Here is a 23,522-nt window from a genome sequence, read left to right as displayed (position 1 = left end):
TCTTGGATGCCAAATCCTCATCTTAAGGTTCGTTTTCTGGGGACTCCAAACCATAAGAGGCCCCCTCCATATTCTGTCATCTGAAACACTCCTGCCGTTGACTCAACAGGATACAAGGAGCTTGTCCATCTGTCCCTGGGCTACTTTGAGGGTATTTTATGGCACACACTGGGCCACAGGACTCTCACTGCCCCCTCACCTACACTCAGCCTCTGGTCAGCTTCTCTCGGTATGTGGTTCCCTCCCATACCTTGGCCAGCAGTGGGGGTGGGGCCTGGGAGTGATGTGTTTGCAGTGAGCAGAGCACTGGACCAGAAGAGAACACAGACTTACATGAAAACCAACCAGGAACATTTAATAAAAAAATAAGCAAGTTATCTAGGACCCGATCCAGCGAGCAGTATCCATCCCTAAGAGGGTAAAGCACCGCTGGCTGGTTCTGACATTCATTTCTGGCTGAAGGCACAGCAAGTCCTCCAGCCTGGGCTGCAGCAAGTCCGGCCCAGGCTGCAGGCAGCACCCCAGTGCAGCTGAGCCCACCCAAGGCTCAGAGGAATGCCACTGAGCAGGCAGATGCTACACCTAAGATGTGGACTTGGGAGGTCAAGCAAACAGGACCGGGGCAGGCAGGAGAGAGACCCAGCCCCCATCTCCATCCCTACCCCTTCCAGCAGGGCTGGGTGCAGGAACCTACAGGCAGCCATGTGGTTACTGGGACCAGCAGCAGACCCTGGTCACAGAATAGCCACCTGCCCTCCTGGGTGGTGTTGTGCACAGAACTCAGGTGACTGGGAGACAAATTAGGAGGATTCAAACTCAACCGTTCTCTAAGGGTTGTAGGAAGCCACAAGGTCTGGTACACAATAGGCACTCAATAAATGCCTAATGCATGAAGAAATGAAACGATTCTTTTTGCTCATCTCTGTGGCCCAGCACACACGTGGGTGATCAAATGCTAACTGAACAATTGTCGTATTGTCTCGTATCATTAATGCCTGGTGCACAGTAGCTGCACTTCAGATGTCTGGGGAAGAAACCAGCCAAAGAGAGAAAGCAACTCGTCGCGCTCCATCCCAACACCAAGCTCAGCTCCTGGCACACAGCAGGCACTCCTAATAAAAGTACGGAGTCAGTAAGAACTTGTGTGTTAAAAGACACATAGTAGGTGCTTGATATGTGTCTGAATAAATGAAAATGTCTGTTTATCTAAATACTCCCAAAGCCTGAAATGGTGCCCATCATACAGTAGGCACTCAATAAATACTTAAATTATTAAAAATGAATTATATCACTAGTGCCTGATTCTTGGGGGATCAATAAATGTTTGATGAATGAATCATCAAGAAAATATGCTTCATTCACTGCCATCACACACAAACCTGGCACACAGTTAATGCTTAAAAAATGTCAGGCACATGGAGAGATGAATGATGGCTTGTTCTCACCCAATCTTCCAGTGCCAAACACTATTCCTGGCATACAGTAGGCACTCCATTAATGCTGTCTGTGTGCATGATTGCTGAGCAAGAGCTGACCCTGCATGGACACCACCCTGCATGGAGAGGCCCGCACAGCCTGCCAGGGACCCAGCAGGGCCCTGCGGTCCCAGCAAGCATCTGGGGCTGCTGTGGTGCTTCCGCCGCTGCCCCTCAGAGCTCATCCCGGGCAGCACTGTCCAGCGGGGACTGCAGCACATCTGAGTTTTTGGCTTCTCGACTTAGTGCTTGCTGCTCCTTCATCTTCTGAGACTTGGCACGGTCCCAGTCAGTCTTGACGTGCTCATTGTTCCACACAACCGAGGTCTCTGTGTCGCTCACATACCCGTCATCCCCTGTGTAGTGCGTTGGGTACACAAGCAGAGGCTCCACGGAGAAGGCACGCAGGTTGCGGGGGGAGAAGTGGGCCTTGTACTCAGACCTGGGGAAAGAGGGGAGTGGGGGGCAGTGGTGAGCTGAGAAGGGACAGATGAAGGGAGAAGTGGAAGGGGACAGATTGAGAGAGAAGGGGGCTCAAACGGAGGGGACACACAGTGGAAGTGAGCAGAGGAAAAGGCACCTTCCTGAGAGACTGAGAGCCTCACGCCCCACCCTCTCCAGGACAGTTACACAACGAGACCCAGGCCGTCGGCCTCTAGCAACCCCTTCTCACACTGGGTGCTTGTCAAACATGACTGGCAGGAACTCGTCGACAGGCAGCATCTTGGAGAGTGGCCGGGCGGCCATCAGCTTGCGGGCACCTTGTAGGGAGATCACATAGGCCAGTGTCCAATAGGAGTAGTCAGCCTCGACCAGGTTCCTCACACGGGGCACAGCCTTCTCTGGGTGCTCCACCTGCATCCGCTTCCGGCCCACATAGCTGGGGTGCAGAATTGAGACCCTGTCACCCTCCTTCCACCAACCAGAGAACACGAACCCAGCAAGGCAGGGATCTCCTGAGCCCATCAGGTCCAGGGGTGAAAGGCTTGGTGTGTTTGGGGCACAAGGAGGCCTGTGTGGCTGGAATGGCAGGACCACAGGAATCTGGGGCTTATAAGGACAGGTGTGGGTTTTTTCCAACAACACTAGGGAGCCATGGAGGGATCTGGAGCTGGTAAGAATGGGATTTCTTGGACATTCTCTGAAGCTCTGCCACAAGGAAGAAGAGTGGGGCTAAGCGGGGAGCTGCTCTGGGTGCAGTGGCTGTGGGGTGGTGGAGTGAGCTGCAAGGACATGGTGAGCTGTCAGGAAGGAAGAGGTAGGTTCTTATGAATAGCATGGTCCAGAGTCTGGGGCCTAGAACCTGGATCAGGGCCTTGAACACCACAGGAAGAAGGGGAGGGAGGAGAGAGGAGGAACCAACCTCCTAATATAAAACCCCAAAGGACTGTTCCAGAAATATGCTGGCCACATTTGACCTTATACTGGGCTAAGACCCAGGCTACCTGGCTACTCCCCATTCAGCCAGCTCTGAGCTTCCAGGGAGCTACCAAGTCCTGACCATACCTACCACAGGCCACACCCCCAGATCCTCAGCCAGCCCACAGGCTTTCTGGGCAAATCTTAGCCATCCCCCATCCACCACAGAACCCTTCAAGTCTCCAAGCCCTGATGAACCCACATCCCCACTGCCAGGTCCCTAGACTTGCAGGTCATCCTCCCAAGGAACGACCTCATAGGCCTGAGGACATGCCCCAAGTCCTGACTACTCTCAGGTCAAAGCCTTCATGCAGGCCACACACGCACAGGGTACTCTTGCCATATTCCCAAGAGCTGGCCCAAGTTATTAACCTGCAGATGCCCTCAGATATGTATGTTCTTCTGAGCTGTAGTCCCACCACCAGGCTCCAGCTCCGCCCCACTCCAGACCACACCCCCCAGACCTCAACTCCATCCGCTCCACACCATGCCCCATTTCTGCCCCTGACCCAGACCATGCCCCAGGCATGGCCCCACCCCCAAGCCCCACACTTACATCAGGTCCCAGTCCAGACCCTCCCTCTGCACATCCCGCATGAGGTTCATCAGGCGCCTCTTGAAGAAGATCTCGAAGCGCAAGTCATCCTCAAAGACCAGTGATTTCTGCAGTCCCCTGTCCATGACCTGAGGGAGACCAAGGCCAGGCCTGACCCTGAAGCCAGATCAGCTTAAAGGCTCTGAGACAACAGGAGAGAAGCAAACACACCTCTCCCCACTACTGTACGTACTGGCCTCCCCAGCAGGCCACCACTTCCTCAAACATTCAAGAGCAGACGCCTTGGCCTGGCTGCTCCTTCCCACTCCAGGGCCTGGGCCTGTGCTGACACACAGCACCCTCCCACACACAGTGGCAGGCAGACTCCCTCTCACTCTTCAGCACTAATGTCCCTCACCCAGGAGGCCCTTCCCAACTACCACCCAAAGCTGCCCCCTGAGGACATTTCATACTCCTAGGCCCCTTCTCTAGATGTATCTTACTTATTTCAGTCTGATTTATTTCTTTGTGGTTTATCACCAGGCTTCCCATTTCCTGGGGTTGTGGGTCCCCTGCAGGGCGCTGGGCCTATCTCAGTGGCTATCTTGTCCCCAGGACCAGCCCCAGACCAGGTACAGAGGAGATGCTTGGCAAATGTTCCCTGAATGAATGAACTTGAGAATCTTCATGACTGCCCCTGAGGCCCTGACTGTCAGCTGGGGAAACTGAAGATCAGGCTGGGAACCACCTTCCTGCTCACAGAGTTGACAGAGGCAGGGTTGGACTCAAACCCGGATGTCCCTTGGCATCAGGGCCACTTGGAAACCACAACTGTGGCCCCATTCCATCAACAATGAATCTCAGGAAAGGTCAACCCAATTGAGCACCCATCACCTCAGACACCTGGACACCCCTCCAGATCACCCTCCCATGCTGCAGCCAGACAGCCATCTGGCCTCATGCCTGGCAGTCCCAGGTTCAAATCTCAGCCCAGCATCCTCACTTATCACAGCCTCTCTCTCCAAGTGAGGCTGATAAGCCCCAGGGCTAACGGGCTACCCTTGGCATGGGCTCCCCACTAGTTAATGTCACCACAGCTGTTACTTCTATTAGTCAATATCAAGGCCAGAGTCCTGCCTTCAGACATCTGAAAACAGCTAGGTGTGAAAGGGCCTTGCTTGGCCTTGGACCCAACCTGCTCCAAAAACTGGGCTCACAACTTCCCCCTCCCCAATCTCAGTTTCCACATCTGCACAATGGAAGGACATTCGCTAAAGAGAGGCCCTGAGTCCTGTGGCAGCTTTGGAATCTGCCTGGGGTGTAGGCAATGCCCTCCCCGAGCTATAGGAAGGCCGAGGACAGCCCTGCCCTACCCTTCTCACCAGACCCTCTACCCCCGCTGCACCCACCTCCTTCCAGATGTTATAGTGACTGAGGAAGCAGCCCATCTCTCCTTTGGTGAGGGGCCGCCCATGGTAGGGGTCCTGATAGCCAGGCAGCATCTGGATGCCCAGTGCCTCCACCTGGCTGGTGTTCATGGCTCTGGAAGGGGGGACAGGAAGGGGTCAGTGGAAAACACACTCTGTCTGCCATTCCACCATTAGTGCCCCCTCCTACTGAGGAAGTGCCTCACTCTTCAACTACTGGTAGCCCTCCTGGACCCATGGCCAGGACTGCAGGGGTGGTCTACCTGAGTGTAGCTCAGCCTCACTTCCTCTCTATGGTAGCCCCCACCAGCATGGTCCACACCCCTTCCCCAGGGTAGGGCTCACTTGCCTCCCTCAGGCCCCAGTGCATGGTCCTCAGCCCTCCCCTCAGGGTAGGGCTCACCTGCCTCCCTCAGGCCCCAGTGCACGGTCCTCAGCCCTCCCCTCAGGGTAGGGCTCACCTGCCTCCCTCAGGCCCCAGTGCACGGTCCTCAGCCCTCCCCTCAGGGTAGGGCTCACTTGCCTTCCTCAGGCCCCAGTGCACGGTCCTCAGCCCTCCCCTCAGGGTAGGGCTCACCTGCCTCCCTCAGGCCCCAGTGCACGGTCCTCAGCCCTCCCCTCAGGGTAGGGCTCACCTGCCTCCCTCAGGCCCCAGTGCACGGTCCTCGGCCCTCCCCTCAGGGTAGGGCTCACCTGCCTCCCTCAGGCCCCAGTGCACGGTCCTCGGCCCTCCCCTCAGGGTAGGGCTCACCTGCCTCCCTCAGGCCCCAGTGCACGGTCCTCAGCCCTCCCCTCAGGGTAGGGCTCACCTGCCTCCCTCAGGCCCCAGTGCACGGTCCTCGGCCCTCCCCTCAGGGTAGGGCTCACCTGCCTCCCTCAGGCCCCAGTGCACGGTCCTCAGCCCTCCCCTCAGGGTAGGGCTCACCTGCCTCCCTCAGGCCCCAGTGCACGGTCCTCAGCCCTCCCCTCAGGGTAGGGCTCACCTGCCTCCCTCAGGCCCCAGTGCACGGTCCTCAGCCCTCCCCTCAGGGTAGGGCTCACCTACCTCCCTCAGGCCCCAGTGCACGGTCCTCAGCCCTCCCCTCAGGGTAGGGCTCACCTGCCTCCCTCAGGCCCCAGTGCACGGTCCTCAGCCCTCCCCTCAGGGTAGGGCTCACCTGCCTCCCTCAGGCCCCAGTGCATGGTCCTCAGCCCTCCCCTCAGGGTAGGGCTCACCTGCCTCCCTCAGGCCCCAGTGCACGGTCCTCAGCCCTCCCCTCAGGGTAGGGCTCACCTGCCTCCCTCAGGCCCCAGTGCACGGTCCTCGGCCCTCCCCTCAGGGTTGGACTCACTTGCCGTCCACAGCCTCTACCAGCTGGAACTGGATCTCCTGCGCCTGCAGTGCCCGCAGCATGCGGTCCCGCCGGTCTTGCCGCCGCTTCAGGTTGATCATGAAGACCTGTGGTACGAGCCGCTGTCAAACTCTCCGGCCCTAGGTCTGCCACCTCCCTCCCTCCCCACCGCGGAGGCCTGGCCCACCTCGTCAAAGCCCATCTTGTCAGGTATCTTGGTAGGCACCGAGACAAACCAGGAGGGCTCTGCTGGGGGGTGCTTCACTGCGGGGGAGAAAGATGTCGAGGGGTTACTGGGGTCATGGGTAGGGAATATTCCAGCTTCTTTCCACTGCCCCCTCCTTATCCCCTCCATGGTGCCATATCACCCTGAGCTCCTCAGCCTGGGGTTGGAGAACCTGCCTGACCTGTCCCCACTCACAGCACTGGTGTTAAGTCTCTCTCCCCCACCTCCTATTCACTCTAGCTGTTAGCACACCAAACTCACCCATTCCTACCTCAGGACCTTGGCACATGCTGGGCCTCTGCCTGGAACACCCTTCCTTCTTCCCTCCCCCTCCAGTTCTCAGCTAAGTGCCCTCTGGAGGAGGGGCAAGCCTCCTGACCCCTTCAGGCTGAGTTAGATACTGCCTCCTAGCCCCTAGAGTGCCCAGGATTCCACCATCAAACCTCCATCCTGCAATCCTAACTCCCTGTCTTTTGTGAGCCCCATGGAATGAACACCATGTCTGTCCACTCACACTGGGTCCCCAGTGCCTATCATAAGATTCAGCATATAGCAGGCACTCAATAGTTGCTCATAAAATGAACCAAGGATTAATGACAAATTGTGTGACCTTGACATATCTGGACTTCAGATTCCTTATCTGTAAAATAGGCTAATAACCCCTCAGAGGGTTATTCATGAAAAGATGCCATAAAGTCACACACGTATAGGTTGAATGGTGTCCTCTCACAAAAAGTTATGTTGTTGTCTGAAAGCCTGGGACCTCAGAATATGACCTTATTTGGAAACAAGGTCTTTACAGAGGTTATCAAGATAGAATGAGGTCAGCCTGGCCTGTTGTGGTGCAGTGGATAGAGCATGGACCTGGTATGCTGAGGTTGCTGGTTTAAAACCCTGGCTTGTCCAGTAAAGGCACATGCAATAAGCAAGCAATGAATAATTAAAGTGAAGCAACTATAATTCTTGCTCATCTACCACTGCTCTCCCCTCTCTATAAAATCAATAAATAAAATCGTAAAAAAAGCCTGACCAGGCGGTGGCGCAGTGGATACAGCGTCAGACTGGGATGCAGAGGACCCAGGTTCGAGACCCCAAGGTCGCCAGCTTGAGCAGGCTCAACTGATTTGAGTGGAGCTCACCAGCTTGGACCCAAGGTTGCTGGCTCGAGCAAGGGGTTACTCGGTCTGCTGTAGTCCCACGGTCAGAGCACATATGAGAAAGCAATCAATGAACAACTAAGGTGTCGCAACGAAAAACTGATGATTGATGCTTCTCATCTCTCTCCATTCCTGTCTGTCTGTCCCTATCTGTACCTCTCTGACTATCTCTCTGTCTCTGTAAAAAAAAAAAAAAAAAAAAAATCGTAAAAAAAGAAAGATAGAATGAGGTCATCAGAGTGGGCCCTAATCACTATGACTGGTATCCTGATAAAAATGGAAAATTTGGACAGAGACACTCAAGAGGGAAAACACACAGGGAGAAAATGGACATCTGACTGAGTGACATGTCTAAAAGCCAAGGTTTGTCCAGAATTTCAGAGTAGTCATGACTGTTTCCCTTTTAGCTATGAGCAGTGCTCAGACCACATCCCCAGTGCCATCTTGGCATACCCCTGGCAGTTTCTGGTAGGAGAACCAGACCCTCAGGGAGATATGAGCCTGCAGAGGTCCCTGCCTGTCCATCAAACTGGCCCAGAAAAGCCCAGAGTAATGGAAAGTGTGGTGTCTACCTTGCCAAGAACAAAGGCCCCCTGTGAGCTCAAGGGACTAAGCCAGCACCTCCTACCTCACAGCATGGGCCTCCTCTAAGGCCAACACATGCCAGGGCTTCCTCCCACCCAGAGCCGTTCAGCTCCTGGCCACCACCCTCCTCGGGAGAGCTGAGATCAAGGGCAAGACTCTGAGGTCTGAGGACATAGGCTTAGATCCCAGGTGCCCCTTCCCTTCTCTTCCTGAGCCTCTGCCCCATTTCTACCCTGCGGGGTGTGAATGGTGACAGTACCTGCCTGGAAGAAGGTGGGATCTTGTCACCCTAAGCTTTCTGCAAGTCTGAAATTTCATTGTAAGGAAGATTTTTGAACACATGAAAAATCACATGTATAGCCCTGGTCCAGGGACCCACACATGAACAGAGAGAAAATATGGTTTTCATTTGGAGAGAAAGACAGATTTATACAAATATCTGAAAACCCAGAACCTCCTTCCATCTATTCTGTGTGCTCAGCTCTGGCCCTCAAGAAACAGGGAGATAGCCATGCCTCTGGCACGGTTGAGTTTATAACAGCAGTGTTAATGGTTTCTTGACCAGAAACAATAACAGAAATATATATGAAAATTTAAATCAGGAAACCTATAGCCCAGACCTATGGCACATAGAAACCATGCTTCTCAGGGTCTAGTCACAGTTAGGAGTTGGTGATAAGCAGAGACCTACCTGTCATGATTGTAACCCAGTAGGGCTCCGGGCCTAGGCCTGAGCATCTGCATGCAGCAGATTTGGGTGTGTGGGGTCTCCACCGTGGTGACCTTGCAACATCCAGGTGCCACACAAAAGACCAAAGTCCCCCCATCACCAGAGGAGAGTATGCTATTCCATCTTCAGCCACCAGGGGGACAGAGACACACAACACACAACCTTCTGGAAGCAGGGAAGAATGGGGCAACTGAGACCAACAGCAGGATCCTGGCCCCTCCCCACCGGTACAGTGGAGAGAATGACTATGCTGCTTCTCAAGTCTTCTCAGAGATATGTGACCAGCAAAGGGCAAAGCCCTGATGGAAATGGACACTACCACTGTCCTCTTACTCTGTAGACACCCTCACCATCTCCTCAAGCAATCTTTTTTTTGTGTGTGTGTGGCAGAGACAGAGAGTCAGAGAGAGGGACAGATAGGGACAGACAGACAGGAAGGGAGAGAGATGAGAAACATCAATTCTTCGTTGCGGTTCCTTAGTTGTCCATTGATTGCTTTCTCATCTGTGCCTTGACTATGGGGCTATAGCAGACTGAGTAACCCCTTACTCGAGCCAGCGACCTTGGGTCCAAGCTGGTGAGCTTTGCTCAAACCAGATGAGCCCACGCTCAAGCTGGTGACCTCAGGGTCTCGAAAATGGGTCCTCCGCATCCTAGTCCGACAGTCTATCCACTGCGCCACCGCCTGGTCAGGCAAGCTCATGCAATCTTGATGACAGCTCTGCCTTGTGTACTCAACCCATCTCCCAGGCTCACCAGAAGCAGGGCTGCTAGTTCAATAATTTACGAATTTGTTTATCTATTAGAAAGACATGAGCTTGCAACTACGGTAAAAATATGTAATTTCCTTTTCTAAATAAATGCATTCAAGTAAAACAAAAGTATACACATAAAATAAATATTAAGTAAATAATAGGTCTGAGGTTTGGATACGGTCCAAAAAGGATATAGCCCAGACACTGCCATGTGCATCAAGGTTCATCAGTGAAAACCTACTGACCTCTATACCCTCCATGGCTCCCGACTGCCCCTGAGGAAAACACCAGTGTCTAAGGTCACTGCCCTGGCCCTGCCATGTCCACCCAGCTCATCAGCCTTACTTCTACCCCAATGACTTTGCCTATTCCCTGAGCTCATGTTCCCTCTAGCTTCCCAGTCTCTGCAATATAATGCTTCCTCTGGCAGCAATCCCCTTCTGGCTAAATCCTACTCACCCTGAATCATAATGCCACCTCCTCCAGGAAGCCCACCCTGGCTGCCACACACAGCTGCTGCAAGCTAGTACTCCCTGAGAGCAGGAACAACTGTCTACCTTGTTCACACCAGGTTCCCAGTGCCTAGCAAAGGGACTAGCACCCAGCAGGTGCTCAATTAGTGTTCAGGGGATGTATGTGAGATGATAAGAAAAAGGACAGTGTGGGCAGACTCACCCATAACCTCCAGCTGCACATGTGTGAAACTTTCAGCCTCATCTTGGAGGGTACTATGTGACCGCAGCGGCACTGGCAGGAAGCCATACACCTCCTTGTTGCACACGTACATCTGGACCTCTGGGGCCAAGGAAACAACAATCAAAATTGAAAACTGAGCAACAAGGTAGGAAGGGCCATCTGTGATCACAGAATCAGCCTCACAGCCCAGTGTGGGGCCAGAAAGTAAAGGAGTCCCGCCCACTATTCCTAGCAACCAGCAGAAACCCCTCAGATCTCCATTGGGGAATTGGAGCCAGAACAGGGTTTTCACTGGCAGGCGAGACATCGACAATCACCAACATGTTAACAAGAAATGTTAACAAGCACCTTGCACTACCCCGACACAGTCCCTACAGGATGCCATGACAAAGCAAACTGCAAAACAGCAGGGGAACACTAAAGATGCATATTTCTGCACAAAATGGGGATGCAGTTGGATAAGATGTTAATAACATTACTTCCATCTGCATTTGTCCTTTTCTGGGCAGTTTAAATTTGTATATTGAGTGTGTGTTAACTTTTTAACTTTTTCTAAAAGTTAACAACTCAGTGAAAATAATTCTCATTTTTACTGGCTAACTTTTCCATAACAAGGCAGATGGTAAAAATAGTTTAGGCTGCTGGCCCAACAATTTCTGTCTCAACAACTCAATTCTGTCCTTGGAACATGAAAGCAGCCATAGGCACTCAAATAAATGGATGTGGCAGCATGCCAATGAAACTTCCTTTATAGGCACTGAAATTTGAATTTCATACAATTTTCAGATGTCACAAAATATTTTTCTATTTTTTTCTAACCAATAAAAATATAAAAACCGTTCTTAGTTTATCACCATACAGAAACATGGTGGGCTAGATATTACTAACCCCTGACTTAAAAGTAAATAACAGGTTAGCATATGGCTGTGTTCTCTTTCTCTTTTTTTTTTTTAAGTTTTTATTTATTGATTTTATAGAGGTAGGGGCGGAGCAAGAAGTATCAACTCATAGTTGCTTCACTTTAGTTGTTCATTGATTGCTTGCTGTATGTGCCTTGACCGGGCAAGCCCAGCACTTTGAACTGACGACCTGTTACAGGTCGATATTCTATCCATGGCGCCACCACAGGCCAGGCTTTTCCTTTTTAAAATGCTTTTTTTACTAATTATACAATTAGGGAACAATTATGTTCAACTATAGAAAATTGGGAGAATGCAGAATAGTGAATTGGAAATAATTTTCAATAAATAGGTTCTAAAGCCCTGGCCAGGTAGCTCAGTTCGTTAGAGCATCGACCATATATACCAAAGTTGCAGGTTCAATCCCTGGTCAGGACACACAGAAGAATCCAATGAACGCATACATAAGTGGAACAACAAATCGATGGTTCTCTTTCTCTTTCCCTTCTTCTATCTCTAAAATCAATACATTAAAAAAATTTTTTTAAAAATACACAGGTCCTGCCTGACCTGTGGTGGCACAGTAGATAAGACGTCAACCTGGAATGCTGAGGTCCCTGGTTCAAGACCACAGGCTTGCCCGATCAAGACACATATAGCCTGACCAGGCAGTGGCGCAGTGGATAGAGCGTCGGACTGGGATGCAGAGGACCCAGGTTCGAGACCCCAAGGTTGCCAGCTTGAGCGCGGGCCCATCTGGTTTGAGCAAAGCTCACCAGCTTGGACCCAAGGTCGCTGGCTCGAGCAAGGGGTTACTCAGTCTGCTGAAGGTCCATGGTCAAGGCACATATGAGAAAGCAATCAATGAACAACTAAGGTGTCGCAACAGAAAACTGATGATTGATGCTTCTCATCTCTCTGTTCCTGTCTGTCCCTATCTATCCCTCTCTCTGACTCTCTCTCTCTGTCTCTGTAAAAAAAAAAAAAAGGCACATATAAGAAGCAACTGCAAGCCTGACCAGGCGGTGGCGCAGTGGACAGAGCACTGGACTGGGACACAGAGGATCCAGGTTCGAAACCCTGAGCTAACCAGCTTGACCATGGGTTCATCTGGTTTGAGCAAGGCTCACTAGCTTGAGCTAGTTGCTGGCTTAAGCAAGGGGACGCTTAGTCTGCTGTAGCTCCCCCCCATCAAGGCACAAATGAGAAATCAATAATGAACAACTAACGTGCCGCAACAAAGAATTGATGCTTCTCATCTCTCTCCCTTCCTGTCTGTCCCTATCTGTCCTTCTCTCTGTCACAAAAAAAAAACACAAAAAACTGCGAGTTGATGCTTCCTGATTCTCCTCCCCCCTCTGCCTTTCTCTCTCTCTCTCTCTCTCTCTCTCTCTCTTGTTTCTCTAAAATCAATAAATAAAAAAATAGATCCTAAAGCAGCGGTTCTCAACCTGTGGGTCGCGACCCCAGCGGGGTCGCCTAAAGCCATCGGAAAATATATAATGCATATCAGGTATTTACATTCCGAATCATAACTGTAGCAAAATTACAGTTATGAAGTAGCTACCAATTATTTTTTGGTTTGGGGTCACCGCAACATGAGGAACTGTATTGCGGGGTCACAGTATTAGAAAGGTTGAGAACCACTGTCCTAAAGACTTGGGAGGGGCAGCAGTGAAGACCCCCAGCAAAGCCAGGAGAAAACATGGGTACTGGGGCCATTATCTAAACACCTAAATACAGCAGCACCTGAAGCCACACCTGCTCTCTGCAGTTTGGGTTCTGTAAACCTTCTGTGGGCTCTGTTTGGACTTGTTCAGCACAATTCCAGAGAACCAGCCAGCTGATGCCCCTGTGACAACAAATCCCCAAGGGCTCACCTGCCTGCTTGCAAGAGAAGGCAAAAACGATGATGTCATCAAAAGACCAAGTGTAGTCGCTGTGTGGAGGGTAGAATGCCAAGTCCCTGGATGCTGCCTTCCGCAAGTCAATCAGGAAGGTTGAGTGCACCATGGGAACCGCAAAACAGCCCTGGCGGTCCCGCTTTCGAATGGGGATGTAGGCAGGTGTGCGCTTGTAATAGCCCTGTGGGGAAGAGGCAGAGATTGGCACTGGGGTCCCTCAAGGTGAGGCTGGAGGCCCAGGACAAAGAGAGGCATGGCAAACCTGGAGAGCAAGACTCAGGTGCCAACTCCGAGCTATGTGGGCGCTCACTGAGCACAGTGCTATGGGCGTGGTCAGTGACAGTCTCCACCCCCAGTACCTCAGCTGATGAGACAACCCCAGATAAAGGGATACTAGGTGTCTACTTGCAGACCCGGTCAGCACTTCGGATCAGAGGCAGCATTTGAAGGACAAAATAAAAGAGCTAAAAAGGTTTTAACATTATACTGGCCTATAAATAAATAGTTCCATCCCATGTTGGTAGAACATATATTGCTACAGTCTTTGAGAATTAGTACTGCAAAATTTATTAAAACTAAAGTACTACGACTTCTGCCAAAAAAAAAAAAAATAGTAAGATTTATCCCATAGAAAGAAAATGCATATGTTCGGCACTGGCTTTAGTGGTATAAACATAATATAAATGTAATAATGCTTATCAGTGGAAAAACTATGAAATGTATGTGCTATTTAAAAAAAATGTGTTTGAGTCCTGGCTGGTTAGCTCAGTTGGTTAAGAGCATGGTCCCAAAATAACAAGGTTGTGGGTTTGATCCCCAATCAGGGCACACATGGGAAGCAGCCAATGAGTGTATGACTGAGTGGAACAACAAATGAATGCTTCCCTTCCTCCTCCCCTCTCTCCCCCTCCTCTGTCTCTCTGAAAATAAAAAAGAGACTAAGCCCTGGCCAGATAGCTTGGTTGGTTAGAGCGCCATCCCAGAGCACAGAGGTTGCCCATTTGATTCCCTGGTCAGGGCACATATAGGAGCAGCTAGATGTTCCTGTCTCTCTCACCCTGCCTCTCTCTCAAAAAAAAAAGTGAGCTGTTCTGATGGGATGCACATGTGCATTTGTTCAATGAAAAAATCAAATTGTGTGGAAGAAAAAAAAGAAAAAAAAATCAAATTGTAAATTAAAGTATATGATTGTTTTCATATAAAATAAATCCTACAGGCCCTGGCCGGTTGGCTCAGTGGTAGAGAGTCGGCCTGGTGTGCAGGAGTACAGGGTTCGATTCCCGGCCAGGGCACACAGGAGAAGTGCCCATTTGCTTCTCCACCCCTCCCCCTCTCCTTCCTCTCTGTCTCTCTATTCTCCTCCCACAGCCAAGGCTCCATTGGAGCAAAGTTGGCCCCGGGCACTGAGGATGGCTCTGTGGCCTCTGACTCAGGCGCTAGAATGGCTCTGGTTGCAACAAAGCAATGCCTCAGATGGGCAGAGCATCGCCCCCTGGTGGGCGTGCCGGGTGGATCTTGGCCGGGCACATGCGGGAGTCTGTCTGACTGCCTCCCCGTTTCCAACTTCAGAAAAATACCAAAAAAATAAATAAATAAAATAAAATAAATCCTACATGTGTTTATTATGTTTCTGGGGATATAAATAAGATGTGAAAAGACATTTAAAAAAGATAAAAAACCCTGGCCAGTTGGCTCAGCGGTCGAGCGTTGGCCTGGCATGTGGAAGTCCTGGGTTCAATTCCCGGCCAGGGCATACAGGAGAAGTGCCCATCTGCTTCTCCACCTCTCCCCCTCTCCTTCCTCTCTGTCTCTCTCTTCCCCTCCCACAGCCAAGGCTCCATTGGAGCAAAGTTGGCCCGGGGTGCTAAGGACGGCTCCATGGCCTCCGCCTCAGGTGCTAGAATGGCTCTGGCCCCAACAGAGCAACGCCCCAGATGGGCAGAGCATCGCTCCCTGGTGGGCATGCCGGGTGGATCCCGGTCGGGCACATGAGGGAGTCTGTCTGACTGCCTCCCTGCTTCTCACTTCAGAAAAAAAAGAAAAAAAAAAAAGATGAAAAAGTCTGGTCTGTGGTGGCTCAGTGGATAAAGTGTCAACCTGTAATGCTAAGGTCACTAATTCAAAACTCCAGGCTTGCCTGGTCAAGGCACATACAAGAAGCAATTACAAGTTGGTGCTTCCCTCTCCTCCCCACAACTTTCTCTCTCTCTCAATTCTCTAAAATCAATAAAAATAAAATCTGCAAAATAAAAAGAAAAAATATATATATATATATTTTTTTACAGAGACAGAGAGTCAGAGAGAAAGATAGGAACAGAGATGAGAAGCCTCAATCATTAGTTTTTTGTTGTGACACCTTAGTTGTTCATTGATTGCTTTCTCATATGTGCCTTGACCGTGGGCCTTCACCAGACTGAGTAACCCCTTGCTCGAGCCAGCGACCTTGGGTCCAAGCTGGTGAGCTTTTGCTCAAACCAGATAAGCCCACACTCAAGCTGGTGACCTCGGGGTCTCGAACCTGGGTCCTCCGCGTCCCAGTCCAACGCTCTATCCACTGCGCCACCGCCTGGTCAGGCAGAAAAAAAAGATTTTTAAAGGGACTGAACATTTGACATTCTTTGATTTATGAAGAAATTTAACATCAATTTAACTCAGAGAAGTTTTAAAAGCTTCTGAAACAATCCTGACTTGGCCTCTCTCAGCTTTGGACCTTTCACAAATTAGAACTGTTGGCATAGAACATTTAGACTTCTGTGACACATTTTTAAAAATAGAAATCACTGAACTATTCACTTTAAAGTGGTGAGTTTCATGTTTTCTGAATTGCATGTCAGTTAAAAACAAAAATGCAGGGAGAGACAGAATGGGCCACCTTCCTAGCACCAGCCACCCAGCCCCCTTCCCCTGACACAGCCCCCACTCCAACACCCACCCCTTTAGGCCCCTGGGCTTTGCCTGCAACCGCAGCCTCAACCCTGAGATGAGCCATATTGCACAGGCCTGACCAACTAGAACCTGGCAAATTCTTGATTTCAATAATTGGTTCAGGGGTAAGAGGATAGACTGGACAAGGCCCAATCAGAGGACTTTGGCTCTGCTGGGATCATTCCCCAGGAGACTGAAAACAAAGCATCCCAAGGGATGGAGGAAGACGAATGTTGTTTAACATCAAAATCAAGCTGTACCTGAGGTCCAATCCTGGCACCACCACATCCTAGCTGTGTGAGCTCAGGCAAGTCACTTCCTCCCTCTGTTCCTATTTCTCCCTTAGCTGGGAGAAGTGGGGAAAGGGCACAATCATGGACCCTGCCACAGAGTCTGTTTAAAGATTATCAGGACAGTTTTGTGAAATGCTTTCTATGGAGTAGGATGGTAAGCTAGGCCCCCACTTGCTTGGCCCAGCCCCCACAACCCCCAGGTCCTCACACTACCCAGGCAGCAGCCTGACCTGAGAAGTCATCCCACACCAGAAATTGGAGTACGCAGCCCGGGAATCCAGCATGGGTGCCACCACAGTCTTGTTCTCAGCGATGAGCAGCGTCAGCGTGTCAGGGTTCAGGATCAGGTTGTCGGAGTCCACAAACTACAAAACACCCAACACAACATCAGTGTGGGCCACTGGACTGACCTAGGCTGGGCCACAGCTGAGAACGATCAGGCAGAGGCAGAGTCCTGGGGGTCTGAAGAACTTGGAATAGCACACGTGACCCTGGAAGCTACCCAATGCCTCAACCCAACCTTAGTAACAAGCCAAGTTACAGTAACACAATGAGACAGGGTATTAGGGAAGGAGCAGGAATGGACCACACAGCACACAGAAACACCAATGGATCCCACACATGGTGCTGTGGAGACACCAGACATGACAGTGGGCATACCATGTGGCTGAGGACAGCTGTGGCAGAGGCCACCTCTGTGAGGAACACACTTTTTTCTTTGTGAGTTAGATGTTAATAAAAAGTTTATAAAGACCTGACCTGTGCTGGCAGTGGATAGAGCAAGGACTTGAAACACTGAGGTCACTGGTTCAAAACCAATCCCAGATTGCCCAGTCAAGGCATATATGAGAGACAATCAATGAACAACTAAAGTGAAGCAACTACAAGTTGATGCTTCTTTCTCTCTCTTTCTCTAAAAAGTAATAAATAAAATCTTTTTTTTTGAAATTTCTATAAAAATAAGAACTTTATTTTTCCTTAACACCTTGAATGTTGGGTTTAAAAGATAGTAATTTGAGGCCTTGGCCGGTTGGCTCAGCAGTAGAGCATCGGCCTGGCGTGTGGAAGTGCCAAGTTCGATTCCCGGCCAGGGCACACAGGAGAAGCACCTATCTGCTTCTCTACCCTTCCCCCCTCCTTTCTCTCTGTCTCTCTCTTTCCCTTCCACAGCCAAGGCTCCATTGGAGCAAGTTGGCCTGGGCACTGAGGATGGCTCCATGGCCTCCTCAGGCGCTAGAATGGCTCCGATTGCAGTGGAGCAACGCCCCAGATGGGCAGAGCATCGCCCCCTGGTGGGCATGCCGGGTGGATCCCGGTCAGTCAATCCGGGAGTCTGTCTGTCTGCCTCCCCACCCCCGCTTCACACTTTGGAAAAATACACGCGCGTGCACACACACACACAAAGCTAGAGCATCACTACCTTCATGAAGTGTGCTTTCATCTCATCCCACCTCACATCCCCAGGCATGAACTCAGACCTTAGTTGCCCCTCATTTGTCCACCTAAAGCTGCCTCAATATACCTCTTCCTAACTGGCTCATATCAGAGTCAATTATATTCCAAGATTTACTTTTATTTTCTCTGCTAAATTATCAACTCAAGGGAAAGGTATGTGCTTCACTTTCCTCTATATACTAAAGCTAAGTACAGTGTTTGTCTTTAGCAGTAAGCAATAAGTTTGGTGAATTAATGAATATAGGAATAAAGTTAGTCAACTAAAGTTTTGACTTAAATGCATGGCCATCTCTACCATAATATAAGGACCCAGAATTTGCCCTGTCCAGATAGCTCAGTTGGTTAGAGCACTGGCCCGAAAAGCAGAGGTTGCCGGTTTGATCCCTTGTCAGGGTACATACAGGAATGGATCAATGTTCCTGTCTGTCTATCTGTCTCTCTCTCACTCTCCCTTCTCCTCTGGCTGAAATCAATAAATAAAACTTTTAAAAAATCTTAAAAAAAAAAAAAAAGAACCCAAAAATTTTGTCCTGCTACGCAAAATGCTCCTTCATAAATGGAATCTACTAAATGTTTGGTTTTCAGTTTGGTTAATTCTTAGACAAGAAGCCTTAGTGTACTATAGAAGTTATTTCATGAATTTTTAGACAGTTTTATTTTCCCTCATTTTTGCAATATGTCACATATATGAACTCTAGTGGAAGAAATATCTGAGCTTGACTTATACATTTGGTTCGTACACAATTGTTTGGGCATGAAAATAAAAATCTCTGGTCACTATAATATCTCAACCCAAGTAGTGAAGCCGAGGGGCTTCCAGCAAAGTTGATCACACTGTTACAAAGACAGAGGGCTCCCACCAGCGGCACTCGGGCGGCAGCCAGCTGCTGTAGTTGGTTTCTTTGCCTGCTTATTTTTCCTTGCCTTCAGGGCCTGACACTGCTAAGTATAGAGTAAGAGCCAAGTAAACATTTTATTTGATGCTTATTTAGCAATTGACATTGAAAAGTACTTTCTTGTTAATTTTCCCTTTATACCCACCTGTTATGTTCATTTTATTCAATCTTCCTAAATCTTTGATGGCTTTAATAAGAAAAGAAACGGTGGATTCCTTTTACCATGTCTCAACATTAAAATTCTATTCTGTCTGAATGTATTAAAAAAAAAAAAAAGATGGTAATTTGTTTGTTGCAAGCAAAGAAAAAAGCTTGGAATGAAGTTTACCAAACCACAAACAGGATCACCATGGCTGGGGGGGGGGGGGGGGGTTGCCTTCTGGTCCTGCCAAAGCCATGTGTCACCAACACCTTCTAGAAAGGCCACACCATCATGGTTGTTCCTTGTTATGTGAACTGGGAATGACCCAGGAGTCTAGTGTTGTTCTGTGTTTGTGTGTGTGTGTGTGACAGAGACAGAGATAGAGACAGGGACAGATAGGGACAGACAGACAGGAAGGGAGAGATGAGAAGCATCAATTCTTTGTTGTGGCATCTTAGTTGTTCATTGATTGCTTTCTCATAAGTGCCTTGACAGGTGTGTGTGGGAGGCTACAGCAGAGCAAGTGAGCCCTTGCTCAAGCCAGTGACCCTGGGCTGTAAGCCAGCAACCTTGGGCTCAGTGACCATGGGGTTATGTCTGTGATCCTACACTCAAGCCAGATGAGCCCGTGCTCTAGCCAGCAACCTAGGGGTTTCAAACCTGGGTCCTCTGAGTCCCAGTCTGATGTTCTATTCACTGCGCCACCACCTGGTCAGGCTGAAGGAAGGCTTCAAGAAATCAGCAATAGAAATTCTGGCCCTGTCCAATCACAATAAAAAAATCACATCACAGAGCCTGATCTGTGGTGGTGCAGTGGGTAGAGCATCGACCTGGGATGCTGAAGACCCAAGCTCGAAACCCTGAGGTGGCCGTTTGAGCGCAGGCTCACCAGCTTGAGTGCTCTGTCTCTTTTTCTATTGCCTCCACCCTATCGGCTTCAGCTGTTTGTTTGTTTTTCTTCGACTCATCCTTACCCCTCCTCGAGAATGACTGTGCCTTCCACTACCCCTCGTCCTCTCCCCTCTCTTCACAGCTCTAAATCTTTTGACTCCTCTGACCACGTGGTGCCACCACTAGCACCTCAACCTCCTCCTCCTCCTGCAGATTCTGATCCTCCTTCTTCTCCATCCAGCTGCTCACACTGTCCATCCGTCTGCTTTCTCTCCTCCTCCTCTCTATGCTGGCAACTCCCTGCCATCTCAAAAAGCTTAAAAAAATAGTTGTCTATTGAGCTGTGTGAGTGAATAATCTGTTTTGTCTCTTTGTCAGAAAATATCTCTAGTATAATTTTAATTGAAACAAGTAAAGCGTGCTCATTTAAATTTCTTAATTTATAATTTATATGTAAAACCTTTGTTTAATGTATAACTGTGTCTGTTTCTAAGGCCTTAAACCAATAATTACCCACCTCTTAAATCAAGGCTTACTCATCCCCACGAACTCTCCCCGAAATACCTCCATCCTTCCTGTTTGAAAACCTTCAGGGGCTTATTGCCTCGTACAAGATTTACACCTAATCAATGAGGTGATAGTTCCCCTCCATTCAGTAGTTACTAATCTCTACAAATTACTGTCACATAATCCCTCAAACACCACTCACTTCATGGTCCTAGACCTCAAGAATGCCTTCTTTACCATTCCTCTACAGCCTGACTCTTACTTTCTGTTTGCATTCACCTGGACTGACCTGGACACTAACGCAGCCCAGCATTTACGTGGACTGTCTTACCCCAGAGGTTCCGGAACAGCTCACACCTGTTTGGGCAGGCGCTAGCTCAGGATTTAGCAGCATGCAATCTCAAAACTAGTATTCTCTTACAATATGTAGATAACCTGCTCCTCTGCAGCCCCTCCCTGCCTGCCTCAAGGAGACACACCGCCACCCTTCTTAACTTCCTTACTGTAAAGGGATATCATGTCTTCTATGCTAAGGCTCAACTTCATTCTCAGTCCGTAGTCTATCTAGGCATCGCCTTAACCCCCACGTGAGGTCTCACCCTAAATCGAACTCAGACCCTCCGCAGACTCCAACCACCTACCACTGCAGATCAAATCTTTTCTTTCCTCAGTCTAATAGGCTTCTTTAAACACTGAATTCTCAATTTTGCTCTCTTCGTCAAACCCTTCAGTGAGATCTTCTGAGCATGGCTCTTAAGGTCTATAATGACCAAGGAAGTAACAGAAAAGGCAAATAAGGTCCAAAAGAAGTCAAGAAATACCAGCTTTTGGCATACGCTCTTAAAAACTCCAGCGCCCTAAAGGGCTTCATAGAATTCCATCAGGGCCCTGCTCCAGAGTGGAAAGAAAGGTCATTGAACTAAAGCCTGCCAGGCTTCCCGGCCCCACCAGTTGACACACCTGTGCTGTGGAAAGAGGGACACGAGAAGGTAAGCTGCCCCCTTGCTCCATGGAGGGAGGGTTCAGTCTCTTCTAGCCCTGCTCCAGCTACCTGTGACCTGACCTTGCCCAGCGTGCTGGGAATTGCCACTGAAGGCCCAAGGACATTGTTCACGAGCCTAAGGTATTTCTTCCAAGTAGCAGATAAACTGATCTCATTTCTTGTAAACACAAGGGCCATCTACTATGCCTTGCCTGAATATGTGAATTTTATTTATCCCTCAAAGATCTCTACTGTGAGTATTGACAGTCTGATTTTGTTGCTTTATTTAATGTATAGCATCTCCTTTATTCCTCTTATCTCAATGCCCCATACCTATTGTAGGCTGGGACCTGCTGCTAATCCCAGCTAGAAGCAGTGGTCACTAGGACTTAAACTCTAGCTGCAAAGTGTAGAAATGCAACCACGCTTTCCCTAAGCACTTGCAGAATTTACAGGTTACTAAAAAAACTATTCAAAGACTGTCCAAAAGGCGCTTCCAGCATTACATCACCCAAGGACTGACTTTCACGTGGACAGGTCCACACACCGTGATCCTGACAACTCCCACTGCTGCTAAAATAGAAAAACGGCATGCCTTACTCCAACCACAAACCTGAAGCTGGTTGGTCTACGAATGGTGAATATATGAAAAACTAAGGACTCTTTTAATCAGACTTTGGGAAAAGGGAAACTAAGGTAAAAAGAAAGTCAACTTAACTGTCACTAAAGGTTAAAGATTTTTAAATGAAGTTATGACTAGAAAGGAATTGATGGTTTTGATAATAGAAGGTATAAGGTATGGAAATACTTTTGAAAGAAAAAGGAAAAGCAAGTTGTTATGAAGGCCAGTTATTTCTACATAAGAAAGTGCATGAAAGCTGAAGGTTTATGTAAGTTGTAGAAGGTTTGTGCAGATTGTAGGAAGTTTGTACAGAGAAAAAAGAATTTGAAGTTAGAAAACTAGTTTTCAAAGAATGTTTAATTAGTCACCCTAACTAACAATCCTTTACTCTCCCCATTTATTGGGACGACTCTTTCCTCCACCCTGACCATCTGGAGCTCAGAAACAGAGAAACGAAACTGACCCTTTGTCCTTCTATTCTCTATTTACCTCTCAGCCTGCCTCACCCAATCAGGGGCTTTCTACTCGTGTGAGACCAACACCTATACATGTCTCCCTACTAATTGGACAAAAACCTGTACCCTAATCTATCTCACCCCAAATATCAACCTAATCCCACCCCATGAGCCTCTTTCAATTCCTAATACACTACCCATCAATCTAAGGACCAAACGAGCTATACAGGTAATTTCTCTTCTTGTTGCTTTAAGAATTTCTATAAAAGTAAGTCTAGGGGCAGGGGAACTGGCCACTGCCCTGTCTTATTCCCACTCTCTCTGTATCTCTGTCTCTGAAGCCCAGAGAATTCGTATACATGGAATCAGTGGTTTCACACAAACGGGGCGTCTTGACTATTGCCTTTCATTGGTCCACTCACTCTTCTATTTATTTTTCTAACTTTTGGACCCTGCCTCTTACGTTTGTTCACTAGTTTCTTACAGAACAGCGTGCAGACCTTTGCCCGTCAGAAAATTGGAAAAATCTACCTAACCCTAGACAACCAACCCTGAAACCTGCCCTCGCGAAACAGAAAAATCTGAAACCCTATATCAGCAAACCTCCTAAATCCTATCTTTCAACTCCTACAGGCCCCCTAACCCTAAAGCTCTCCCATATCCCTGAAGAACTAGGAGAATGAATAGCATTCACCTCTTAACGCTTCTCAGTCTTTTTACCCTTCACATAGTAAGAGGACAAGACCGCTGGGTCTTCTTGGCTGAAGAAGAACCTACAAACGGACGTGAAACATTTCTTTTAACTCAAACTAACTGCTCTCTCCAGGGCTGCCAGGAAAGAATATCTCTAACTTTACCATGGAAGAACTTTCACACACACACACACACACACACCCCGCTATACAATCCTCCTTATCTCTGCATTCCTAATCTCCAAATACTTGCCTCTTTCTTTATCAACTTCCTACAGGCCCGGATGAGAGAAATCTCTAGGATTACCTAAAATCAAATGCTCCTACACTCTTATTCCCCAATACCCCAAGGAGAACTTCACGAGGGAAATATCAAATAGGTAGGGATGACAGCAGGAAGAAGCTGCCCCTCAGCCCGAGAAGTTCCCTCCTGAATGTTCCCCAAATCCCCTTCCTTTTAACCACACATACTCAGTTCTTCTAAACTTACACCAACAGGTTCCCTGTCTCTAAAAATCTCCAC

The 23,522-nt window shown here is 49.0% G+C and overlaps 1 protein-coding gene across 2 annotated transcripts in view; it reads right to left on the bottom strand.

Annotated features, from left to right (window-relative positions):
• Nucleotides 1–329: 329 nt before the first annotated feature.
• Nucleotides 330–23,522, bottom strand: part of COLGALT1 (collagen beta(1-O)galactosyltransferase 1) — a 33,726-nt gene continuing 10,533 nt past the window's right edge. For both annotated transcript variants that reach the window (XM_066349538.1, XM_066349548.1), the window contains exons 4-12: nt 16,588–16,722; nt 13,116–13,320; nt 10,316–10,435; nt 6,375–6,451; nt 6,188–6,294; nt 4,839–4,971; nt 3,451–3,578; nt 2,149–2,355; nt 330–1,917 (exon numbers count right to left, since the gene is read on the bottom strand). In XM_066349538.1, coding sequence (XP_066205635.1) covers nt 1,650–1,917; nt 2,149–2,355; nt 3,451–3,578; nt 4,839–4,971; nt 6,188–6,294; nt 6,375–6,451; nt 10,316–10,435; nt 13,116–13,320; nt 16,588–16,722 — 1,380 coding nt within the window. In that variant the 3' untranslated portion in view covers nt 330–1,649. The remainder of the gene's footprint in view (nt 1,918–2,148; nt 2,356–3,450; nt 3,579–4,838; nt 4,972–6,187; nt 6,295–6,374; nt 6,452–10,315; nt 10,436–13,115; nt 13,321–16,587; nt 16,723–23,522) is intronic.

The sequence above is a fragment of the Saccopteryx leptura genome, chromosome 1 (genome assembly GCF_036850995.1).
Source record: "Saccopteryx leptura isolate mSacLep1 chromosome 1, mSacLep1_pri_phased_curated, whole genome shotgun sequence".
In the NCBI taxonomy this organism is placed as follows: domain Eukaryota; kingdom Metazoa; phylum Chordata; class Mammalia; order Chiroptera; family Emballonuridae; genus Saccopteryx; species Saccopteryx leptura.
This window is presented reverse-complemented; position numbering and strand designations above follow the sequence as displayed.